This window comes from Miniopterus schreibersii (genome assembly GCF_964146895.1).
Source record: "Miniopterus schreibersii genome assembly, chromosome: 1".
In the NCBI taxonomy this organism is placed as follows: Eukaryota; Metazoa; Chordata; class Mammalia; order Chiroptera; family Miniopteridae; genus Miniopterus; species Miniopterus schreibersii.
In genome coordinates this window covers 118,505,816-118,531,050 of record NC_138101.1, presented here as the reverse complement: position 1 = coordinate 118,531,050, position 25,235 = coordinate 118,505,816, and the positions used below count along the sequence as shown (strand labels likewise).

General features: G+C 39.8%; 1 protein-coding gene across 4 annotated transcripts in view; it reads right to left on the bottom strand.

Moving 5' to 3' along the window:
* Nucleotides 1–2,441: 2,441 nt before the first annotated feature.
* ODAD2 (outer dynein arm docking complex subunit 2) overlaps nucleotides 2,442–25,235 on the bottom strand; it is a 199,421-nt gene continuing 176,627 nt past the window's right edge. For 2 of the 4 annotated variants that reach the window (XM_081142035.1, XM_081142036.1), the window contains exon 20: nucleotides 2,443–2,913. In XM_081142035.1, the coding sequence (XP_080998161.1) occupies nucleotides 2,800–2,913 (114 nt within the window). In that variant the 3' untranslated portion in view covers nucleotides 2,443–2,799. Of the gene's footprint in view, nucleotides 2,914–25,235 lie in introns of all 4 variants that reach the window. The other 2 variants (XM_081142034.1, XM_081142037.1) reach the window with 2 other exon arrangements.

Here is a 25,235-nt window from a genome sequence, read left to right as displayed (position 1 = left end):
TAAACTGATGAATAAAATAGATTCAGTGACATGGAAGCATGGATCAGACAAATCTCAGAGGGAAGGTGGGGATGGGTGGGGAGAGATTAACCAAAGAATTTATATTCATATATGCATAATTCATGGACAAAGACAATAGTGTGGTGAAGGCCTGGGAAGGGGAGTGGGTGCAGGTTGGAAAGAGTCAATGGGGAAAAAAGGGACATCTGTAATATTTTGAACAATAAAATAAAAAAAAAGAATTTAAGGATGAATAAAAACAAACAAACAACTCCATCAACGTTGGTGCCAATGCTGGGTCTGAGGCCACTCAGTAAAAATCTGCTGACTTTGTTGTGGGCTAGGGTCTCAGGGAGTTACCAGGGGGAGGCCAGCAGAGTTTATCAGGCCCAAACAGACCAAGATTTGGCCATGTGAGGCAGGGCTCTGCACCTGTCAGGACTGCTAGGGGAAAATGGGCCTGTCCTAGAGCCACAGAACCCAAGTCTTTCTTGGATTCTGGTAAGGTCTTGTAGAGATCCCTAACTCAGGAGGGCAGGGTCCCCAGGAGTCTGGAGGGTAGACCTATTAGAGCTCCCCTGAGGCATCAGACTCATGGGGAGGTGTAGAGGATGGCCCCCACCCCAGAGCCACAATTCAGTCTCTGACATCCCTTGAGTCTGCCCACACCTCTATACCCCAGGCCCAGGCCACTGACTCCTCCACAGGGTGTGAGCTCCACAGGGCAGGTTGACAGGGATTCAGGAGGGTGGAACTATTGCATTCTCCAGGCTGATACAATATGGAGGGGAGTGCTTGACTCAAGAAAGATGGTGTCTACAGTTTGGGAGAGGGACTCAGCATAGGGACCATAGGGGCTGTCCCTTTAGCTCTCCCCCCAGAGCCATACAACTGAATCTCTCCTCACGTACTACTCCACACCCAGCCACCCTCCCTCCACTGGACCTCAGGGTGAGTGGCTGTGAGTGAGATTTTGTGCGCCCTTTTAGAGGGTGTCTGTTTTTTTTTTAGCAGACTCCTGTCTCTCCCTGGTGGACAGAATCCCTGCTGATTTTCACAACCAGATGCTATGTGGGCTACTCTTCCCAGGTCTGGTCCTCTGGGCTTGCTGCCCAGGCATGGGGTTGAGACTCCACACTACTAAGGGGGAACCTTTGCAGCTGAGCTATCCCTCCCTTTGCACATGGGCACGTGGCTAGACCTTTCATAGTCTCCTCCCATTCCTACCAGTATCAATGTGGCTTTTTCTGTAAATCCTTGTTTATCAGAGTTTCGTTCAGCTAGTCTTCAGTTGGTTATTCAGGCTGATTGTTCTATATTTTAGTTGTAATTCCAGTTTTGTCCTGGGAGTAAGTGAGTGTAACTTCCACCTACCCTGCTGCCATCCTAGATCTCTCTAGATGTATTTTTAATGTTAGCAAAACATAGCTACATGGTTACTTTTTAAATAAATATCTACTGTTGAAAGGTAAAGGATTTATATTATTATTTAAATTTAGTTCTTAGTATTAATATTATTTCCTTGTTCTTATTTTTCTCTTTTATAACCTACTTTGAAAACCAATGAAGATGAATTGGTGTTTTGCAAAACTTTAAAATTCTCAGAAATACCTTAGCTTTTTATTGTAGAAACTATCATTGATAATTTCATTCTGTACAGGCTTTTAATTTCATACAAATTATTTACATTTAATTCAATTTAGTTAATCATCTTCTCCAAATTATGACAAACATACACAGAACTTAATGTTTTTCCATAAAACCTCCTTGCCTGCTTTTTAAAGCATTAACCTAGACTGTCTGTTTATGGAGCTGATGCATACAAAGTTATTGTCCTGGTGAGTATTAGATGTTTGCACAGTTAGTTCCCAAACATTTCAGTACACTGAGGTTACATATGTGATTCTTTTAAGTGGCTTCTAATGTTTCTATAACCTGATAAAATGCTATTAATCCTTTGTAGCCACTTTTTAAAAAGTACTTTGTGTGCTGAAAACAAGTTCAGAAATTCAAAGCAATTTTATGTGAAGTAATATTATCCCAACACCAGCATAAGTTCATTCTTTCAATAAAAGTGTTGGTGAATCCTCTGAGGGAAATAAAACATATCATTGTTTATGCTGTATAAGTCCAAAAGTTAAAAAAACCTTCATGAATTGCTTATGTTTTTGTGATTTGCATGATCTGGTCTAGTGACAGTTACACATTATATTCTCAGATGTTTGATAGTATTTAGGAGAAAGTTGGAATGACCTCAGGATGATCTCTCAAGTCCAGCTGCTTAACTCTGAATTCTATTTAATAACAGTTTGTGAAATCAGCACATCTCTTCAGAACTCTCCCATGGGTTGCAAGTGATCAAAAAGACAAAACCATAAGGACAGGACTGTTAGATAGGTTTAACAGAAAGGAAATTCTAAAGACTCATTCACTATAACACTGCACACTGGAAGGACACTCTTTTATTAAAATTTTCACAAATTCAGAAGCATCACTGAAAAAAAAATATATATATACTGTATACATATACTCTCAGATTCCTGGAAAATTATCACAAATTCACCAGCTTTACATTTCATTACATGCAGACCCTTAAAATACTAAATGGAACAAAAATATCCATGCAATTTTTTCATAAACAGCATCCTTCACATTTTTCATCTGTGTGTTTTTATTCAGGCATTTGTCTGTTTATAAAGAATTTTCTAATAAATGTTTCCTAATTTCGGCTTCCTGGTCATGGGAGTGATATGTTCTGTGTCATGTAAAATTTGGTAGCTTGTAGTGTCTGTCCAAATTTCAATTGTATCTTGCCTTTTCTGTAGCAAGAGCCAGCCTACGGATGTTAGATATGCAACCAGCTGCAGCTTCCTGGAGGTCCTGATCAGGGGATCCAACCATGTGCAGTAGAAGCTGTCACACATGAGGAGGAGGAGAAGAAAAATAAGAATAAAACTGTTACTCTAAAGACATGAGGTTAGGCTATGAAAATAATCTTAAATATTAAATATTTTGAAAGTCACCAAAAAAAGAGGTACAAGAAATTCTGTTTGAGGAAATTTCTCATGAAATTCTTAACTTTTCATTTTCTGGAGCTGAGCTAGAAAAGTTTCTCCTTCCTTTGGTCATCTAACTGCTATGAATTCTACTTTGAAATTTCTCTTGCATTCTTTCTGGTTTTTCCACCTCCTAGGATAAGCCAACATACCATGCCTGGACTATGAGTGCATCCTCTTAGGTTTAATCTCTGCATTCAAATCCATCTGATCTTGTCAGAACCTAATTATATCAGCCCCTTAATAGAGACTGTCATTGACTCCCAATGCTAGTTAGAGACAGGCCAGTCCATTAACCTTAAAGGATTTTTGTGCTCTGGCCTCAGTTTACCATTCTAGCCATTTGTCTTTCTCCTGCTCTTTATTATACTCTAAGGTCACACTTCCCCACTTCTCTTGCCTTGATTGATGCCACCCTTCTACCTAAAATGCCCTTCCATCCCCTTCTCTGACTTCCTAAATTTTAATCATCTCTCATGACCCAGCTAACTTATTGACAAAGCCTCCACAGACTTCCATCAAACAAAGTTCCTCTCTCATCAGAACTCTCATAGCAGTTGACTCAAATTATGTTTGAGTCACTTAAATTCTACCCTTTTCCCAAGATATTTGGAGTTAGCTTTCTGTCCTTCTTTATATTGTAAACTCTGAAATTTAGAGTACCATATAGGGCCTAATATGTAGTAGATGTCCAATAAATTTCATATAAATAAATTAGAACTTTTAAAATCTATCATTAATTAATATAGTCAGTAGTTATGATGAAGATTTTAAATTTAATTTGAATCATATATTACCTATACAGTAACATTTGAGTACAAATGTGGGTAATGTCAGAAAATAAGGATGATTTGAAAAGCAAAGAAATACTATAAGGAGAAACACTGTGAAACAGCTTAGATAGATATGGCCCAGTTAGGAGTTTGGCTTTTATCCTAAAGGCAATACAGAAAAGTTATTTAAGCATTTTAATCAAGAGAGTGACATGGTCAAATGTGTAATTTTGAAAGGTATCTTTTATGGCAACTTAAAGAATATGGACTGTAGAGAGAAGAGACTGAAGGGTACCACAATACTTCAGGCCTCAGGTCAGGACTGAATAAAGCAGGAACCAGCAACAGCATGGAAGGAAGGAATTCAAGGAATATTCAGGGACTAAACTATTCAACAAATGGCCTGAGGACAGTTGGTTATCCAAATAGAAGAACATAAGAATGGTAATCTCATATTATACACAAGCATCAATTCCAGGTGGATTAATAATTTAAATAAGGAAGGAAAAACATAAAACATTTAGAAGGTTGTATATGAGAAATCCTTGATCAAATTGGGGTCTGGAAGGATGTTTGTTTGGTCTCTCAGTTCCTTGACCTCCTCATTGCCAATGATCCTCACCACACTCTAGCCCCCCTACTTCCAGAGTCACACCCTAGTCCTTATTTTTCATCACTCTCAACAGCCCAACCCTCAGACTCTCTAATCACAATTCGTATTCCTATGATTTGGTCATTGAACTTACTTGCTTGTTCTCATCACAACCTCTAGTCTGTTAGCTTGTATATGTTTTATTTTGTTTTGTTTTTAACCATCTCCTGTCTTCACTTCCTCTACAACCAGTTTAGGTTCCACAGTACATCTTTTCAATCATTCTCTTAGCAGTTCCTTAAACCTCCTTATTACATCCATCCAGTAAAACCATAACCAACTCTGTCTTTCCCATGCCCTCACTAATAGCTGAGCCTCAATGGAGGTGATATGCATATAACAAGGCAAATAAATCCAATCCCAAATGAATTGTCACCACTGCCCATCGATCTAAACGTGTCTCTCTCTAATAGGTTACTTCCTCACTCTTTTCAATGCCTACTTCAAATCATTCTTTTCCAATCTCCAACTCCTCCTTACAGTCCCCATCCTCAGCAGATAACCTTTATGGGCTCCTTCACAAACTTGAAAGAAGTCATTAGACAGGAACTACTTTAACCAAATCTGCAAACCTACCTGCATCTTAACCCAGCTTTATTTCCTTCCTTATGTCTCTTTCCTTCTACCCAAGGTCCACAACTCCACTCGTATAATCCAGTCCCCTTCTCCTTAGGACATTTTATCACCATGTACTCCCTCTCTTACTACTTTATCTTTAACCTCTGCCTTCTACTGATTCCTTCCCATCATCATTTAAAAGCATGTTTCCATATCTTAAAAAAGAACACTCCACCCCCTCACACAACACACACCACCACCACCAGCTACAAAAAACAACCCACTGTCTGACTCATTTTCTTCCCGTCATAGTCAAATTACTTTAAAGAGTTGTCTGGATTCACTGTCTCTGGTCTTAAAATTCCATTTAACTCACTCCAGGTTGGCTTCTGCCTTCAGCTCTCCATTAAAACAGCCCTCTCGAAGGTCATCAATAACTTCCATGTTGCAAAGAGCAATAGACACTTTCGAGTCCTTCTCTTATTTGGCCCCTTAACAGAGTTTGATATAACTGACTATTTTCTCCTTTCTGAAATTGGCTCTGCTTCTTATTATCTTACTCTCCTGCTTTTCTCTGTCTCCATTTTTCCTCATCTTCCCACAATTCATTGATGGGTCTTTATCTTCCTCCCAACCATAAATTGTTAAAGTTGCTTAAAACAAATTCCTTTTCTGTCTTCATTCTGTTCTCTCTTCCTAAATGGTGTCTTTCATTATCTGACTCCAAATATCATTCAGGTGGAACCATCTTCTAAATTTATATCTCCCTCAGAACCTTCTTTTTAATGGTACACTTCATAGCCAATGCTTCTTAGATATCTCTACTTGGAAGTCTCACAATTATCTCAAATTTAATATATTCCAATGAACTTCAAATGTTTTCTCTCTAAACCTGAATCCCTTGGCATTCTTCCATATCAGTAATAGGTATTATCACTTAGTTGCTCAAGCCAGGAATCCCCCTGCCCCACACTTAACTCCCGCTCTTATCTCCTTTGCACTCCATCCAACAAATTATCATATTCTTGTGATTCAACTGCCTATGTTTATCAAAGTCACTCACTTCTCTCTATTGCTCTATATTGCTTCTCTCTATTCTCACTGTCACTGACCACCTCTATAAGCTTACAACAGCTTTTCGCTGTCTTTGTATCCTCTCTTGCCCCTCTATAATTAGTCATTCATTCATACTGATTACAGACTAACTTCCTAAATTGTGAAGTTCGCCAATAAGGGGCAAAATTCCAGAGGGGGAAAAAAATAGAGACAAAAATCATCTGAGATACAAGAGAAAGAAATATTCTCTTCTGCTCAAGGGAAACAGGGCCATTTGGGGAAGCTTATGCCTTGTGAGTTTTGCATTGTTAATGTAATTAAACAAGGAGGCCATTCTAATTCTAAGAGGTGGCTCTAGAGCCTTGGTAGATTATTTAAACTAACCAAAATCTAAATTAGAGTCAACACATGCCAATCTGAGAAAATGAAACCTAGGGACAACCAATGACTGACAGCCAACTAGGCTTTCCCAAATAGGGCAGCCACTTAAGCTATAGCCAATCAAATAATTTCCGTACTGTGCCTCTGGGTCTTCTCTATAAAAACCTTCCTCTCTCCTGTTAGTGGAGTACTTTAAAGAAGTTTAACAGTGAGTGATTTTGCTCTCTATTTTCGAGAGAGAGTAAAACTAGGATTAAAATTACTTTCAGTTGCTATTTGGTTGCCAGGCTTTTGTGTCTCTGACTGCATTTCCATGTCATGGCTGGACCATGACGTAGCTTGGCTTCGTACAGGTTATGCATTTGAATCTCATAAACCAAGTGCCCAGAACAAAGTAAGTGCTCCATAAATGGTGTTCATCACCATGGTGATTATTTCACCAGTTCTGAAGTCTGATTCTGGCATTTACTCCCTGGAGCCCAGCCCTGGTCAGTTTGGGAAGAATGAGGGAGCAGGAAGTTTAGCCTTGAGGTCAATCTAGCCCCTGTCAGCACTTGCTCCAGGCCCCACGTCATGTCTGGTTGACCTCCATGGGTACCAGTGACCCAGGTTTCACTTGGCATCAGCTATTGCCACCACTCCCTTGGAAAGCAGCCCCTTGGCCTGATGCCTGCTGAAATGCCTGCATTGTGCCCATACTCCATATATGATTGCTCTTCAGGGGTCCCCCCTGGCTCTCCAAGAGGGAAAAATTGCATTTATTCCCAAACCTTTGATGCCAGTTACATAATCTCATGTTACACAAACCAATGGATTGTGAATGTGAAATGTACCAGTCATAGCATTTGGCTTGCTGTTGGCATCTTGGTGTTTCAGAGAAAGCCTGCAGTGTGTTGGTTACTCCGGGAGGCAGCTAGACAAGGGCTGCTGAAGGGAGCATATACTGTGCATTCACATGCTTGACGTTAGAATAAAATGTTTAATCAATGCAGGACCCTTCCAATAACTCTAATCTGTAAATGACTTTTTCTATTATCTGATTAACTTCTAGTCCTGACTGCCTTAAAAGGGCTACTATTCTTTGGGAAATTAATTTTGCCTGAGTTTCTTCCATGAACCATGAGGCTTCATTCTATATCCTATATGGTGGTAAGTGAATGAATGTTTATAGCCTAGAAACTTGACCAGTGGAGCCCAGCAGTCTAGTATATTAAAGGCCTAAAGGTCTAAAGTATAGGCAAGGGGAAGAAGTGAAGGGAATTTTTCTTAGGAGGTATATATAAAGCCAGGCTCTGGGGAACTCAACCTCAAATCCATCTCGCTTCAGTGCATACACAGGTTATAGTAACTACAATATTTCTTAAACAAATAATGGAGTATTGCAACAAAATAATAACATTTGACAAAGAATAAATGCCAACCTAGATAAACACGGCATGTCCAAAAAACGTATACACACACTTTGAATAATTATAAAGGCAGTGTTTATTAAAGTACATTTCATTTTCAAAATTGAGCTATCAGCTGTTAAAGTATGTATATGTTTTTGGGGGACATCCTATAAATTAGATTTGGGAGAAAAATAGAAAAGAAAAAATAATGCATTCTTTGCAGAATGGTTCTTCTCAAAAAATGTTTTTGTCATTGTTTTTCTTTTCTATTGCTCCTAATGCAGAATTTTCAATAATAATAATAATAATAATAGTGTAGACAAGGGGGAAATTTTTTTAAATAGGTAAAAGGAGAAAAGTAGGGCATAGAATGGTACCTGTGGTGGGGAGTCAGAGTTGCTTCCTTAAATGTACCTCAAGTGACTCATTAGCATCGGGCACACCGGTTATCTAACATTTGCACAATGTGAAATTATTTTATTAGCTACCAAACTTACTATGTGCCAGGCACTGTGATTTAGTCTTTACTGGTTAATTATTTTATCCACTCTGTCCATTTTCCCAAGCCAGGAACATTCTCAACCGATGGCACAGTGTTGGAAATATAGAATATTTGTTCGCTCAGGGTATGAATGGCTCAATATTTGAGACGCAGTCCCAGGACCCTCTCTGGTGAGGCTGTTATTTGAATTCATTGTTTTCTCTGAATTTTATTTTGTTGCCAATGAATGTTACTTATTGCTTTTTACACACTGAGGGGCTAGGTAGCTAATGCTGCTTTACAAATTAAACAAGGGCACACCATTTCCCAAACCACCATCTGAACAACAGGTTCTCTGTAGTATGCGTCTTGGTATAGAATTAGGCTAAGGAATATATGCTTTTGTTTTTCTTAAAAGCTTCACAAGCAAACTAGAGCTCTCAGGAATGCTTTAAAACAAATACACACATCTCACAACAGAAACTTAGTGCAGAATCCTGCACTGGATGGGCAGCTTACAGAAAGCAAAGAGCAGCACATGCTTTCAAATCACTAACGCACGGGGCAAGGCGAAGGCGGGTGTGATACTTTGCAATAATTATTTAAAAGACATACTTTTCTTAGGAAAGTGAGATGTAAATTAGGTACAAGTGATTATAGAATTGAAACACATTGTTTGGTGTATTTTTTGATCTGTAGACTTTTTCCAACTGTGAAAATGTTCTTAATATTATAAGAGGGGAAAAACACCTTAGGTTTAACTTTTTGAAGTGTCTGTTCCTTTCAGAAGTGTTCCTTTTTTTAATCCTCCCAGTTCCCCAAGTGCACCCAGGGACTTTAAATTTATTGGGAGTTTCATATATACACTGGAGGAAAACTAGCCCCTCGCTTTAAAATTTAATTGCGTAGGGCACTTTAAAACATCATTTAAACACATAACTTTTTACAACGTTGGCGTGAATGAGGACATGGGAGGGGCACAAAGCGTGGTTTGTGGATTGGGCTGACTCGAATACTTCCTCCAGTGTCAAAGGCTTTGATCTCAAGGAGCATGCCCTCAGTATATGCTGTGACTGGTGATTGATGTCCCCTGGAAGGTGAGACGAAGGTAGCATGGAGATCGCTGTCTGCATTCAATTTTTACTTTTCTATCTAACAGTTTATGATATTATGTAATATTTCAGTTGTATAAAAAATATGTACCAATTTGAGTGATAACAGATTTTCTTGTGGTTTAACTCGACATTGTTTGGGTGAATGCAGACTAGAAATAAGAGTTTTAGTTAGAGCCAGAAGAGCTCTGAAATACCTGCCTGCACAGCAAGCTTAGCGGGTTTTCCAGAAAGATCTTGCATTCCTGGAGCTGATTCGAGCTGTAGCCCATTTGCTGTTTTCCAGTTTGCATGGCCCTGTGGCATGGCTGGAGCACTCGTGCACAGCCGGGAAACAAGGAATGCACTTGGACTCAGTCTGCCCCACACAGTGGCTGCCCGGCTCCACAGCTGGGCTTGGCTGCTGTGGCAGTGGGGACTACACAGTGGTTTTACTTTCACATCCTGACTCTGAGCCTTGGTAATTCATTTCATATGACAGCTCACCAGAGCTGTAGGCTTGAGAACACATTTTACATTTGCTGGTTGGGGCAAAACCTTTGATTGGTCAGTAAAGTGAATCAAGGGTCTTGCCTTTTAGTGGTGTCTGCCTCTGGTGATGGGAGTGCCTGCCATATTTGCATAATCTGCGGTCCACGTCCACAAAGCTTGAAAGGGGGTTCTACTTGTTCCATAGAATGCCCATCTGTGCAAATGTTCATTCACACTTGAGTAAGTTTGTCCTCTGGTCTTCTGTCCATGTTATTTTTTCATGAGCCTTCCACTAGAGAGCTTTTGTGCCCAGAGAGACCACAGACCCACACATATTGGAGTATTGGGTCTAGAGTACTGGGTAGTATAAATAGAATATATAATAGAGTTCTAACAACCTTCTTCTAGAGAATGGTAGAAATGGAGAATGGTTTGATTACTGGCTGGATCAGAAGATTAAGGGACTGTGCACTGGACTCTCCATGAGAGGAAAAGGAAGCAGGAAGTCTCCACATGCCCTGGGCAGAAGCTCATAGTATCATTTGGAGTGGCTTCAAGTTGCTGTTCAACTTACTATAAAGTTCTCAGAATGAGACCTGGCCCACAGTAACTGCTTTCTAGTTGTGAGCCATTAATACTCCAGTAAAAAACACACTTCAGGCACTGTACACTAAGCCTGATGCTAGTAACAAGTGACAGGTGCCAAAATGTGTCCAGTATTGACTGGTATGATTGAAGTTCTCATGAAGAAGTCAGGTTGCTGCTACTTGATGGAGGCTGGGAGTCATGTGAATGGGCACCTCTGTATAAGGAATGCCAAGAGGCCCTGAGGGGAAGCTCAGCAGGACTGGGTCTCAGAGTCTCTGTCAAAGTCTGCTTTTGTGATAGGTTCCAGGAGGCCCTTCTGGAGAAATGAATGAGCCCCAAGAGACAGGATTCACAGCAGTCTGGGCCTCTGATGGCTGTAATATGCACTAAGTCCTGCAGGTCCTGTAGAAATATAGTAGCAGGGGTTTCACTATGACTTTGCTTTGGGTTTCACTATGACTTTCCTCTGGTTCTTAGTAGCAGGTCAACGAACATTTCTGTGGGATAAGATGGTCTAGGAAATAGGGGACTCAGCACTCTATCAATATGTAGTCCAGACAGGTCCAGCAGGTCTTTGAATAACGACATTTTGTTATAATGTTGATGAGATTCTGTAGGAACTTAACTCTTGTTTATATCAATTAACCAGTTAAAATTGGTTTTGTTAGATGTTATTTCACTTTAAGTTGCAGAACCTATCAATGATATGTGAAGGCTTACTGTATATATATAACAAGCAAAGTGGAATTAGATTGATTTGTGACTCCTCCATGTGTTTCCAGCTGTGACCTGAACTCAGACCATTTGACTGCCTGCTTGACAGCTCCACTTGGATATAAAAATGCACCTCAAATTTCACATGGACAAAGCTGAACTCCGGATTCTCCCATGCAAAACTTGCTTTCCCCACAGGCTCCTCATCTCAGCTAACGTCAACTCATCTTTCCAGTTCTTGGGCCAACGACTTTGCAGTATCCTTGACTTCTCTCTTTCTCTCATCGTCCTTATATAAACCATGAACAAAACCTGTTGGCTCTACCTTCAAAATGTACCCAGAGTCTGACCTCTTCTCATAACCTCCACTGCTGTGATCTGAGTCACTATCATCTCGTGCCTGAATTTAATGATTAGGTCAAGTTTTTTATATGCAAAAAGATCTGAAGCTGATACTGAAGGTATGACCTGGAGAAAACTAAATCATTTAGATTGGGAATTTAGGAGAATCTTTCTTTTGAAGGAGAAAAGTCAGAGAAGAGAAAAGATAGCTAAGTGATTCACTGAGAAAATGAAAGTCTTGTCAGAAGCAACTTTTTAAGAACTGACAAAGGTAATACTAGACCTGAATGTTGTTGCTTTTACTGTAATGGATATTCCTTTCCATCACTCCAACTTTTGATTTTTTTTTACACAATGACCTTATAATAATGTTCTTGTTTTTGTTTTGTTTGATTGTTGTTTTCATGGAGGTAAAAGTTAGTGGGAAGGGAAGAAAAAAGGGTTGAGTTCCCAGTCTAGGCCAGCTTCATGTAAGATAGGAACAACATGCTTGTGGGAGCGAGACAACATATAACCCGAAGCAAATCGTCAGAAGCTGGAGATGACTGTGATGATATATAGAATTCCCCCCAATTAGACTTTGCCCAGGGCATGGAAAGCAGAGGGGAGTTTCAGCCAATATTTTCTATGTGATAAGAGGAATGGCAGCCCTAGCTAAAATCTGAGCTACTGAATATTTTTTTGTAATGTGAATAAAATTGTCACTTAAAATGACACCTCCTATCTAAATAAAACACAACAAAAAGCAGTTTTACCCAGACAATAACCTCCCCTCTAGCCTCAGACCTTGACCTCCTCAATTCCATCAACCTTCACCTCTACTCCACATTAATTAGTCTGCCATTCTCATGATTACACCGGGATCTTATTTATACCTTTCCCTCCTGCCTCTAATAGCTCTCTATCAGAAATGCCAGGATGTTAACTAGGCTTATTATGGCGATCATTTCACAATATAGATAAATATCTAATCATTATCTTCTACACCCGAAACCAATATAATGTTATATGTCAATTATAGTTCAATTTAAAAAAGGAATTACAGGTTCTGGAAGAGATAGAATGAGATCAAGGGCCAGCAGGTACCTTATATACATTTATAGCCTCCTTGCTCTGGGGCCTACACTCTATGGTCTACCATGTCAACTGCTTTTCTGTCACTAGGTTTAGCTCTCTTCTTTCTACCATTCTTCTATCATATCAATATTACAAACTGAAATCTAGGACCTCAATCAGACTTCTGAATCATGCTCACAAATTGATGTAAAGGCACATATGTTCATGATCTGTCATCTCTACTGGCTCCCAATTCTGCCTGACAACCCATCTAGGTGTCTCTTTCATCAACTTTCATTCTCCACAGCAGCTATTTAAAACCTTCTCTACTCTCCTCAAATTGCCTACCCCACCACTTCAATCTTCTCACTCTCAGCATGCATCTTTGCCTCCTACTTGATGGAGAAAATAGAAATCACAGAAAGAGAAATCACCCAGCTCCCTGTCATCACACTCACAGATTTCCATTGCAAGTGTATCCATCCTTTCCTCCCTGCCATCTGTCTTATACAAGAGGTGTCTCTCCTCCAGGCTAAACTCAGTTCCTTGCCTGAAGCTCTGTATTCACCTACCTCCCTAACTCCTCTGGATGCTCATTCATCCCCATTCCTTCCAGTATCTTCATTGCCTCCCCTCTCATCCTGCCAATTAGCAATTGAGCAACATGCTCAAGTTACCTGCCTCAGACACAAAACAAAGAGACAAAAGTGAAAACCACTGAATCTCCCTTCCCCTTCCCCTTCCCCTTCCCCTTCCTCTTCCCCTTCCCCTTCCCCTTCCCCTCCCTTCCAGCTATCATCTCCACTTTCTCTTCTTGGTCAAACTTTTTCAAAGAGTAGCCTCCACTTGCTGCCTCAGTTTCTTTACATCTTTTTCAAGGTTATCAGGGATCACTTTGGTATGAATCCAGGGGGCACTTTTGGTTCTTGCCTTACTCTTCTCTTGACTTCTTTAGAAGAGAGCTTTCCTGATTTGATTGCATATTTTCCCTTTAATACTCTGATTGCTTCTTTTGTAGAATCCTCTTTCTTTGCCCATCATGGATGGTATGGCTCAGAATAACATGGCATGTCCTTCAGCCCTCTCATTTTTTTCTTTTCTCTGTACACCGTCAAAGAGAAATGTCATCCTCTCTCATTATTTCATGAACCATGGCCCTCAAATATGTATCTTCAAGGTTTCATATACCTATCAAGATATATATATATGCGATATCATGGAAATATATCACATCTCCACTTTGTATTTTCCAAGATGCTCAAAGATAATATGTCCCAAATAAACTCTCTCATTTTCTCTACAAGCTAAACATTTAAGTGTCTTCTCTCTACCCTCTTCCTCATTCTTCACATCCAAAAAAGTCACCAAGTCTTATTGTTTTTACCTCCCAAATATCTCTTGGATCCATCCACGTCTCTCCATTTCCACTGCTTATGGCCTTAGTGGAAGCCATCATTGTCTGTTTCTGAATTGCTGCCTAACTAATCTTCCATCCCTGCTCCCATCTACTCTCAAACCAGAATAACTTCTGAAAGGCATATGGGACAACCTCACTCCTCTGTTCAAAATACACCAATGTCTCCCCAGTGTTCCAGGCATAAAATCTAGTTCCCCAAAGGGGTTCTCAGCAGGCTGAAGTTGATATTTTCCCTTCTGTTCATCTTTAGCTTCTAATTTTTGTCAGTGAATATATATTACTTATGCCACTTAAAAAGTTGTAACAAGCCCTGGCCGAGTGGTTCAGTGGTTGGAGCATCATCCCATACACCAAAAGGTTTCAGGTTCGATTCCCACTCAGGGCACATACCTAGGTTGTGGTTTGATCCCAGGTCAGGGCACATATGAGAGGCAACTGATCAATGTTTCTCTCTCTCCCTCTCCCTTCCTCTCTCTCTAAAATCAATAAACATATCCTCAGATGAGGGTTAAAAAAAGTTGTAACAGAAGGAAGTAAGGCTTGCAAAGGTGATGAGTTGTCAAAAGGTAGGAAGAGGGCCAACAGACTGTGCAATCACAGAAACAAGGGGGGGGTGACCTTTTAAGGGAATGGTGAGGTCAACATCATAAGATGCTTTGGAGAGATCAAGTAAATTGAGAACTGAAAAGAGTCCCTTGGCTTTGGACATTTGGAAATCTAGTGAATGTGATCGACTGATAGGGCATTAGGAAATGAGCAAGTAGGCAAAGTGAGATTAAGAGGGAACATGTGTAAATTAGAGGGAGTAGCCAATGTCAGAATTTCCAGCTCTGGAGACACAAAATGGGATCATGGGAACAGCAGGTGGGAATAGCCAGGAGAAGAAAAACTCAAAGACCAGAGAGAAGATGTTTACAATGAATGTAGCTAAAGATATGTTTGTAGCTGTGGGACAGGAACTTTAGGTACTTTCTGCCTATAACCTCAATTTTCTTTTTAATATTGAAACAAGTTCATATGAGTAATACCCCTACTTAAAAAAGACATAGGTTTACAACTGATATTTTAACACAGAAATATTTTAAAACAATAAAAGATACACATTATTTATTAGAAAACAATTACCTTAATTATATAAAGTTGTCCATGGAAGAATTTTATTTTGGTTTGTAACTTTGGTCTTGGTGATGCTAAGAATTTATAAAAATCTGATGTAAAATTGTAAAAACTACACCTTATCAAGCTAAGAAAAAAATTTAAATTGTTAATAAGTCCAGGCCAAGAATTATCTAAATATGGATATATTAAAATGGATAACAATTTCCACAATATTCTTCAATATTAGAATCAGTCTAAATTCTTAATATTTTATTGTTTGCATTTATACTTATCTCCAAACATTGGCACATTATTAGAAGGAATTCAAAACCAAACACATGTTAATATTTAAAATACTTTATTGGACATATAATTCATCCCCCATGAAGGTAAAAATGAAAAGATACCCAGAAGAGAGGAAGCCAATGAATTGAACAGGGGGGAAAAACCTTTAGTTAAACCACTTTCCCTATTTTATTTTGATTTCTTTTCAGCTTTCAAAAGCAGATTAACATGGAAAAAATAGAGCACAAGGCTGGAGAAAAGAGCCACAATTTTTCTTCTTCAGTGTCAAAGAAATAGCTTTCCCTGCTCCTACTAAATTGGAACAAAGCTCATAAGATGAAAATAAATGACTAATTTCTTGGGATATAATCTTAAGTGAAAGATTCTTTTGGCCCAATAATTGCTTTTCTTAAACTCCAGTTGACTTAACCTCATTTTCAAGGCCTCTCCTGCCCTACCTTTCATTGCACCCCATTGGTTATCAAGTGTACCTTAAAAGCCTGCTTCATCATTTGCTACCCATTTGGGAAATGTTTTCCTTCTCTCATACAATTTGTTGGAAGAATAAGTCAGATGTGATTGTGCTTTCTTAATTTCTCTTTTTAAAAACCTTGTCTAACACCCAAGATCTTTTAAATTGGAACCTAGATAATATCATTGTAAAATTTCACAAAGTAATGTTTCTACCAGCTCTGAAAAAAAATCTGATAACCCCTTAAAAGTTTTTCACATATAACTAAATTATCAATTTCATTTTTTCTTTTTGTTAAAATTACATAAAATGATACTTCTTAATGTCATCTATATAAAAACTTAAAATTTCAGTGAAAGAAAGTGATTGAATTTTAAACCAGAATGATTCTTCTTCCTCTTCTGGCAAAGACCGTGTTCACTTCAGATCCCATCTTGCATGATTTTTGACAAGTTAGCTGTTCAGAACAGCAGGGCTGTTTCTAAACATGGTATCTAGGCCAGTGATTTTTTAAAAAGGTTTTTCAGCAGTAGAACTCTTCCTTTAAAACTTTAAATTTTTAAAGTCCCAAACAAAACTTTAAATTTTCTGTGAAACTCACATATTCACAAGCATACACATACAGGGTGGGAAAAATAGGTTTACAGTTGTGAGTATTTGAAACACAGTTTATTCTTGTATTGTTATTTATTATTTATTATATTATTTTCCACACAAACAACTGTAAACCTACTTTTGCCCCATCCTGTAAAGATAAAATGCGACATCTGAAGAGAAAGAAGGGCACAGGGTCCCAGAACTCTGCCTGTTCCTTCCTGTTCCCTCTATAGACCTTCAAGTACCTTCTCCAATTCCAGGATACACAACAAGCCACTTGTCTTCATAATAAGAGGAGGGCTAAGCTTTGGTCTCCTCAGTTCTTTATTCCTAGAATTTCTTTCTCACTACAGAATACCTCGCCTTGCCGCTCACTCCTCAACTAGTGATGTTAACCTGCTCATGGCTCACTCATCCCACACAGATCTTCTCAGCCCACATTGACTCTCCCAATAGTAGTCCCAAACTACTGTCTGCACCACAATTCTAAACACTCTCGTTCCCTCAGTTCTTATAGTCTCAGCGAGACATTTTGAAGAACTTAGTTTAAACACATTCCTACTGAGTTTTAGAAGAGTGATATGATAATCTTACTTATTCTTCCTAGGTTTTAAAATCTGTGTTTACAAATTTTAGAGAAGATAAATTTAAGTTGAATCTCAGGTTTATGAAATTTCAAATTATATGCCAAAGTGATACATTTTAGGTAGCAGAAATGAAATAGTTCTATTTAGGAAGGTCCTTTGGGTCCCCCTAAAATGATACATGTAGAAAACTGTTTATGTGTTACACTGACCTGTCTCAGTTTCCTCCTAAGAGAACTGGAATGAATCCTATCCCTAAGCCAGTTCCAGGACCAATCCAGAGTTCCTGATTGAACATTTTAATGAAGTTACCCCTCCACTGTTGATCTTCCTTTAAAATCAATTAGATCTGGTGCTAATGTAGCTTATTTGTGCCATTAGTTATTTTATGTTAATCTAGCTTTCTTCAGTGCATATCTTATACTTCTGGCAAGATTTTCCTTTTAAATCACTTTTTCCTTCTATCATACCTTTTTGGGTATGATAAGCAGGTAGGCAAGTCTTTATTTCCTTTGTTCAATCAAGTAAAAAGGTTGCTGATCACCTGCCATGTGATGTGAAAGGCACTATAAGGACAGCACAGTCTAGCCCTCAAATTGTGTAAAAGGTGAGGAGTGAAGCATGTGGCAGCCGGTGACCCAGGGGACCAGCCCTCCCCATGCCTCTCTGCGGAGGATCCAGGAGATAGAGACAGGTGGCTGCTTGCTCTCTGGTTGTTACATGCCTAGTGTTCCCAGACTCAGGGAAGAAGAGGTAGGAGGAGGTCTCTAGGGAGGACATAAGCTAAAGCTCAGACAGGCTTTTCTCAGTTCATCCTCACCTAAACTCCACCAAAAATCATCCAGGAAAGGCAGAGAGGGTAGGTATCCTTCAAGAAGCAAGAGGATAATAATAATAATACCTAACATTTCAAAATAAACAAACAAAACAGAAACAGACTCATAGATAAGGAGAACATTTTGATGGTTGCCAGATGGGAAGGGGTGGGGGGCTGGGTGGAAAAGGTGAAGGGATTAAGAAGTATAGATTGGCAGTTACAAAACAGTCATAGGGCTGTAAAGTACAGGAGAGGGAATATAGTCAATAATATTGTCATAATTATGTATGTTGTCAGCTGGGTACTAGACTTATTGGGGCTATCACTTCTTAAGTCATACGTGTCTAATCACTATGTTGTACACCTGAAACTAATATTACATTGGATGTCAACTGTATTGAAAAATAAAAAAATTATTAAAGAAAATGCTGGCAATACCTAACATTTCAACAATTACTACTTACCACGTATAAAGCACTATTCAAACTGCCTTATATATATACTAATTCATTTAGTGCTATCAACAAACCCAGAGTTAATATTGTTATTAATATTCCAGTGTTACAGATGGAGAAACTACTATACAGAAAGATTAAGTTACTTGCCTAAAGTTACAGAGCTTGGGAAAGCCAGGATTTGAGTGCAAGCTCTCCGGATCCATGCTCTCACTCATCACGCACACTGCGTCCCTTGGCCTGGGTGCCCACTAAGTTGGTCTGGCCTGGCCCCTAGGCACCTTAACCACCACTCTCTGAGGCCTGGCTGGCTCCTCTGGCCCTTGGGCCATCATGCCCTTGCCCAATGCTGAAATCTGTTCCAGTCATATGCCTCCATTTGTTATGGTTCCACTCAGTGGGGCCTCTTTGTTTCTGCAAACCCTCCCTGTGGGTCCCATGGGAATGTGTGGTTCCCCCACATGCCATGAGCAGTCTGTGTGGGTCAGGACACACCTGTGGCTGACCCTTCTGGATGCCTGTCTCCACCAATGTTGTACCATTGTTCTTACATGGCATTGGACTTGCACTCAAGCACATTTAGGACTTCTCCTAAAGGCTGAGCCTCTTGCTTTCAACTTTATGTCCTCAGGAGCCAACAGAGGGCTGAGACAATAAATGCTATTCTGAAGGCAGGATCCTCATCATATTTCAACTCCAGCAACAAATGAGGCTGAGAAGACTTCAAAATTACTCCTCAGATCCTTTCATTAATTTAAATTTACACTCCTTTTTTTTAAAAAAATCTTTACTGATTTCAGAGAGAGGAAGGGAAAGAGAAAGAGAGAGAGAGAGAAAAACATCAATGATGAGAGATTCATTGATTGGCTGCCTCCTGCTCGCCCTCTACTGGGGATCTAGCCCGCAACCCCGGCATATGCTGTGACCAGGAATTGAACTGCGATTGCCAGGAATGTAGGTCAATGCTCAACCGCTGAGCCATGTTGGCAGGGCTCACACTCCTTTTTATTTATTTATTTTATTTATTTATTTTTTAAATTTTATTATTGTTTAAAATATTATAGATGTCCCTTTTTTCCCCAATGACCCATTCCACCCCGTTCCTTCCCCTTCCCTAGTCCCTCTCCCCACCATTGTCCATGTCCTTGGGTTGTGTATATATACACATAAATTCTTTGGTTACTCTCTTCCCCTCCACCCACCTGCCCTCCTCCCTCCCTCTGTCATTCATCAGTCTCATCTATGCTTCCATGTCATTGAATCTATTCTGTTCATCAGTTTATTAAGTTCTTTAGATTCCACATATAAGCGAGATCATGTGATATTTGTCTTTCTCTGCCTGGCTTATTTCACTTAGCATAATATTCTCCAGGTCCATCCATACTGTCCCAAAGGGTACGAGATTCTTTTTCTTTACAGCTGCGTAGTATTCCATGGTGTAAATGTCCCACAGCTTTTTTATCCACTCATCTACTGATGGGCACTTGGGCTGTTTCCAGATCTTAGCTATTGTAAACTGTGTTGCTATGAACATCGGGGTACATATATCTTTTCTGATGAATGTTTCAGGATTCTTAGGATACACTCCTTTTTAAATGTACTTGAATTATTTTTATCTGGTACACAGTACAACTTAGCAGTCACTCTTTTGCCTGGGCACAATGACTCTAGATTGCTCTGGTTTAACATTCCTAACAGTTTACTTGTATTCGAAGACTGGAATTCATTGTGTGGATTGATTTTCAAATGGTTCAATAAAATTATTCCTGGTACTGACCCTTGAAATTCTTCCCGAGGAAGAGTCGCCTCTTCTGTCTACTCTGTTTCTTGTCCCTGTCCCTTTGTCAGGTTCCCTAACCAGAGCAAATCTTACTTCTCTCTCCCCATCATGCTATTACAATTCATAAACATGCATACACGCAAACATTGCTTTTTAATTGCTTTAGTATGGAACTTTGTTAAGAATCTACATAATGACTAGCTTGCTCTTTTTGGGACTATCACACTAAAGGGGTCCAACAGCTCTTAGCACATTTCATGAATTACCAAAGTCTACATAACCAGCGATGCTATTTTTCCTCTCAAACTTTATTGCTGAACACACAGGGCACAAGGATTTAATGATGCCTTTCAGCAGGGTGCATTCACAATGCAAATCTTACTCTCCACGATGCTATGGTATACTAAAGCTCTCGTGTAACATCTCTTTTTCACCCTATCAATTTATTCTGACATAAGTAGTTACTGATAAATTATCCTAATGAGCCTTAAAGGAGTAGGAGAAATAATTTTTGAAATTTCAGTGAAGTCAAGGGTATAATAAGAAAGTTTTTGGAAAATGGTGTTCCCAACCTGGCAGGGGTAGGTGGAATCTATGATGAAAGTTTCACCTTCATGCAACAGACTGACTTTCTCCCTTGACCAGAGTGCTTTTTGAAGTTTTTTATGTACCACAAAATACATAATAAAGGCTAGTTAGATTCACTCCGAACCCCAGCTACATGACCATGACATATCTGGAGGTAAATTGGAGGTGCATTCCTGAATATGGTGGACTGCTTTCTAAATTTACAGCCTGATTTCCTGCTGCCAGTGATGACTGCCAAATGCTTCTGACAGTGTGGCCAGTTTGTGGTGTCCCTAAAAATCATCAGCAATTTGAAAACATTAGCACCTGGCAATAGTCATACTTTGCAATGATTGCCTGTATTTATCACCTTAGTTTTCCAGGGCACAAACTGAAAAAAAATCAAAGACAAAAATTAAACTTCTCTAGCAGCAGGGAAAATATAGAGTTGAAAATCAGATGCAGGAGAGGAATTCAGCCCCTTTCTGTATTGTTCACAAATTAAACAATTTAAGCTCTGGGGCTTATGTGACTACGTAGACGAAAAATAATGTCAATATGTTTCCATCTCAAATACTTTTTATTTTGCTCTCACATGTGCAGAGAATTTTGATATTAGGATAGTGTAGTTATGTGGCCGGACTAAAAATAGGAAGTTCACTGCTTCATTTAATAAATATTTACTACGTTCTGCTTTGTGGTATGAACTGTGTCTGGGAAAGCAAATGTGGATGAGACAGGCATGGCTTCTGCCCTCAGGAATCTTACAATCTACTGAGATAAACAATCACATCAGTACAAAAGAGAGGGAGAGCCATGCAAGTTTCAGGAGACCACAGATAGGGGCAGGGGTAAGTGTAGACTTCTCTGAAGGACAAGAGTGAATCTGAAAACTGAGAGATGGACATGAGCAACGAATGCGTGGGGTGAGACTGGAAGTGCATTCCAGGCAGAGGAAGAGCAGTGGGACCACTCATATGGATTTGCAGCTTATGCAGGGCACAGAGGTGCCAGCAGAGGTGATGAGGGGCATCCAGCCCTGCTCTGCTCTCCACTAGTACATCCTGGCGCACAGCTACCCACTCCCACCCAAGAGCATGGTTTTCTTTACACCAAAGTAGCCAATGCTTGTCAAGCCATGCCCCATGAATATATTTAGTTGAATCCAGTATAAACTGTTTTCTCATAAAGAACCCCAAATTTAGTGGTTTAAACAGCTTTTGATGCTTTGTTTTCTCTTATGCACCAGTGCAACTGGTCCCAGGCTGGTTGCATGGCTCTGCCACCTTCAACGTGCTGGCCAGTCTCTGACTCCAAAGCTGCCCCAGTGGTCCCTACCCCTCAGCCTTCAGAAACAGAGGCAGACCCAGGGGTGTGGTGTGCATGCATCCTTTATCTAGGGCAAGAAACACAGTAGCACACATCACTTCTCACTTCTTCTTCGTAAAAACTTAATCATATGGTCACACTGAGATTCAGGGAAGACTGAGATGAGATTCTGTGGCTGGCAGCCCTGTGCTGTGCTAAAATTATCATCAAAAGGGGAGGATGGATGTTGGTGAGCATGCAGCGGTACCTACCACAAGGGAGGATAGGGAAAGAGAGGCAGGATGATGCAGAGAGGCAGGCAGGAGCCAGGTCACACAAGGCCTTGTTCAAAGCATGAGAAATCATGTTAGTGTTTTTAAAGGTACAGTGGCAGTTTTATGACTTTTGCTCACAGAAAAGCTTTTATAGAAAAAGCCTGATCAGGGTAGACACAAACCAAGGTTTCCCATTTAATTATTTTATGTCCTTGTTTATCAACAACCCAAATTCTACATTCAGAGGACACATAATCTGATTCATATAGTCTCTGAAGAAACTACCTGAGAGCTTACATTTTAATACAAAGATTTTGTAGATCTATACAGAAAGTGAATATCCTGTATGATTTAGCTTTACATTGTCAGGGACCTTACATAGGGTCACATAGGTCCCAACATAACATGCAACCTAAGGTGCAAGGTAGCTGTACCACAACACTCATATCCGTAGATACAACTGTGGCTTCTGCATTCTGGCCATGCACAGGAGAACCAAACCACTCTCAAGGGTGGCCCAGTCCTGCCAGCAGCCTCTCCGAAGAGTGCCAGATCCACCACAAATACAGAGCCCATCCACATGCATAAGGCCCTGAGGAGAAATGCTGCTGACAGCCAGCCCCTCAAATTCTGTCCACACTGAGGACATTGAAGCTGAGGACTTGATAGCTGCTGAGTTGGTTTGGTGCACAGGAACAAGACTGAATCCATGGAGAAACACTTCACCACCTATTTCACCCCCACAGCCTGGACCAAGCAGAATTCTACTCTTGATTAAAACAGCAGCTTTCTGAGGCACCCATGATGAGGCAGCTAGGATTCAAACCCAGTTATGTCTGGCACCAAATACATGCTATTTCCCTGCACCCTGAGCTTTTTATTTAATTAGTAGGTTTCTCCTTCAAATTTATCCATTTTCTAAATTGAATCAATGTACTAGCTTTGGGATAGCTGTCTAAATTATACTTACATGTAATTGTATTATATTAATCTATAACATCTAAAATGATTTTTTCAAAATCTACCTAAATTTATATGCAAATAATTGGCTATATCTTATAAGAAATACATCAGAAAATTCTGAAGGTTTTAGTTTTAAAAAATTGCTTGTGACACCGTTAGTGCCTATAAGCTGTGAGGATCCTTGTCTAAATAGTTCACTACCAAATTATTCTTTTATGGTAGAACATCATTTCTTTTAGAATTTCAATGAATATGAAAAATACAGGTAAGCCATACTGGTGCTTTTGATTTAATTATTAAAGGTAAGTGTTATCAATTGATTATTTAATAATTAAGTTCTGGTTAATAGTTATTATTAATTAAACAGTTACCAGCTAAAACTTGAAATGGTGCTGAAGCATGGACATTGATTTAATAAAAATCAAACCTAATGAGGATAGTTAAGAGAATCGCGACTAAGCCTCAAAAAAGAAATGGGGCTCTTTTCACTTAGCAGAGTGTTTTTGAGATGTGTCCGTGTTGCTGCATGTGTCAGTGGTTTGTTCCTTCTTGCTTCTGGGTAGTATTCCATTGTATGGATATACCTTTGGTTGTTTACCCATTTATCTGTTGAGGGACATTTTGATTTTTATATTTGAGTGATTAGGAATAATGCTGCTTTATCTAGCAACACACAGGTCTTTGCACACACATACAAAGGTGGGCAAAAGTAGGTTTACAGTTGTTTGTATGGAAAAAGACATGCAGGTTATGATTATAATAATACAAGAATAAACTTTGTGTTTTGTGTACTCGAAACCATAAACCTACTTTTACCCACCCTTGTATATGTTCATTTCTCTTGGGCAGACCTCTGTCAGTGGTGGTATTGGGTTATATGGTAAGTGTGTATTTAACTTTGTAAGACACTGGCAAACTGTTTTCAAAGATGGCTGTATTATTTTGCATTCTCATCAGCAGTATATGAAGGTTCTGGTTCCTCAACTTCCTTGTGAACACTTGGTATTGTCAGTCTTAAATTTTAGCCATTCTGCTAGGTGTGTGGTAGTGTCTCATGAGGTCTCAGTTTGCATTTCCCTGATTACTAGTGGTGTTGAACATTTTTTCATGTACTTGTATGCTACCCTATATCTTTGCTGAAGTGTCTATTTAGATAGTTTATAAATTTTTAATTGAGTTGCTTATCTTTTTATTGAGTTGTAATAATTCTTTATGTAATTTGAATCATATATACATCCTTAGTCAGGTAGGTATAAAACTGGGGACTTGCCATGGGTTTGCAGAAAAGAGCTAGACCCTATGTTGCTTCTTAAGCCAGGCTCTTCAGTTCCCCACTTCCAGCTCCCAAACTGCCCTACTACAAGGGTTTCTGCAACTTGTATAAGCAAAACTTAGGGGACATTTTGGGTAAGAAAGATATGTCATCCAGATATATATCCAGATATGTGATAATTTGTTGTCAACACACAATTTCACTGTAAAATAAGCCAGCATCTTTAAAAAAAAAATTTTTTTTAATCCTCACCAGAGGATATTTTTTCCATTGCTTTTCAGAGAGAGTGGAAGGGGAGGAGAGAGGGAAAGAGAGGGAGGGAGGGAGGGAGGGAGGGAGGGAGGGAGGGAGGGAGGGAGGGAGGGAGGGAGGGAGAGGGAGGGAGGGAGGGAGGGAGGGAGGGAGGGAGGGAGGGAGGGAGGGAGGGAGGGAGGGAGGGAGGGAGGGAGATGTGAGAGAGACACATCAATTGGTTGCTTCCCACATGGGCCCTGACAGGGGCTGGCCGGGGATCAAGCCAGCAACCAAGGTACATGCCCTTGACCAGAATCGAACCTGAAGACCTTCAGTTTGCAAGCTGATGCTCTAAATACTGAGCCAAACTGGCTAACCCAGCATCTTTGCTGTCTCTCCAAGTCATAGGATGTCATTTCCATCTGTGCTGTCCCTGACCACATGGCATTGATGACCCCAGTGGCACTCCTAGACCTGTC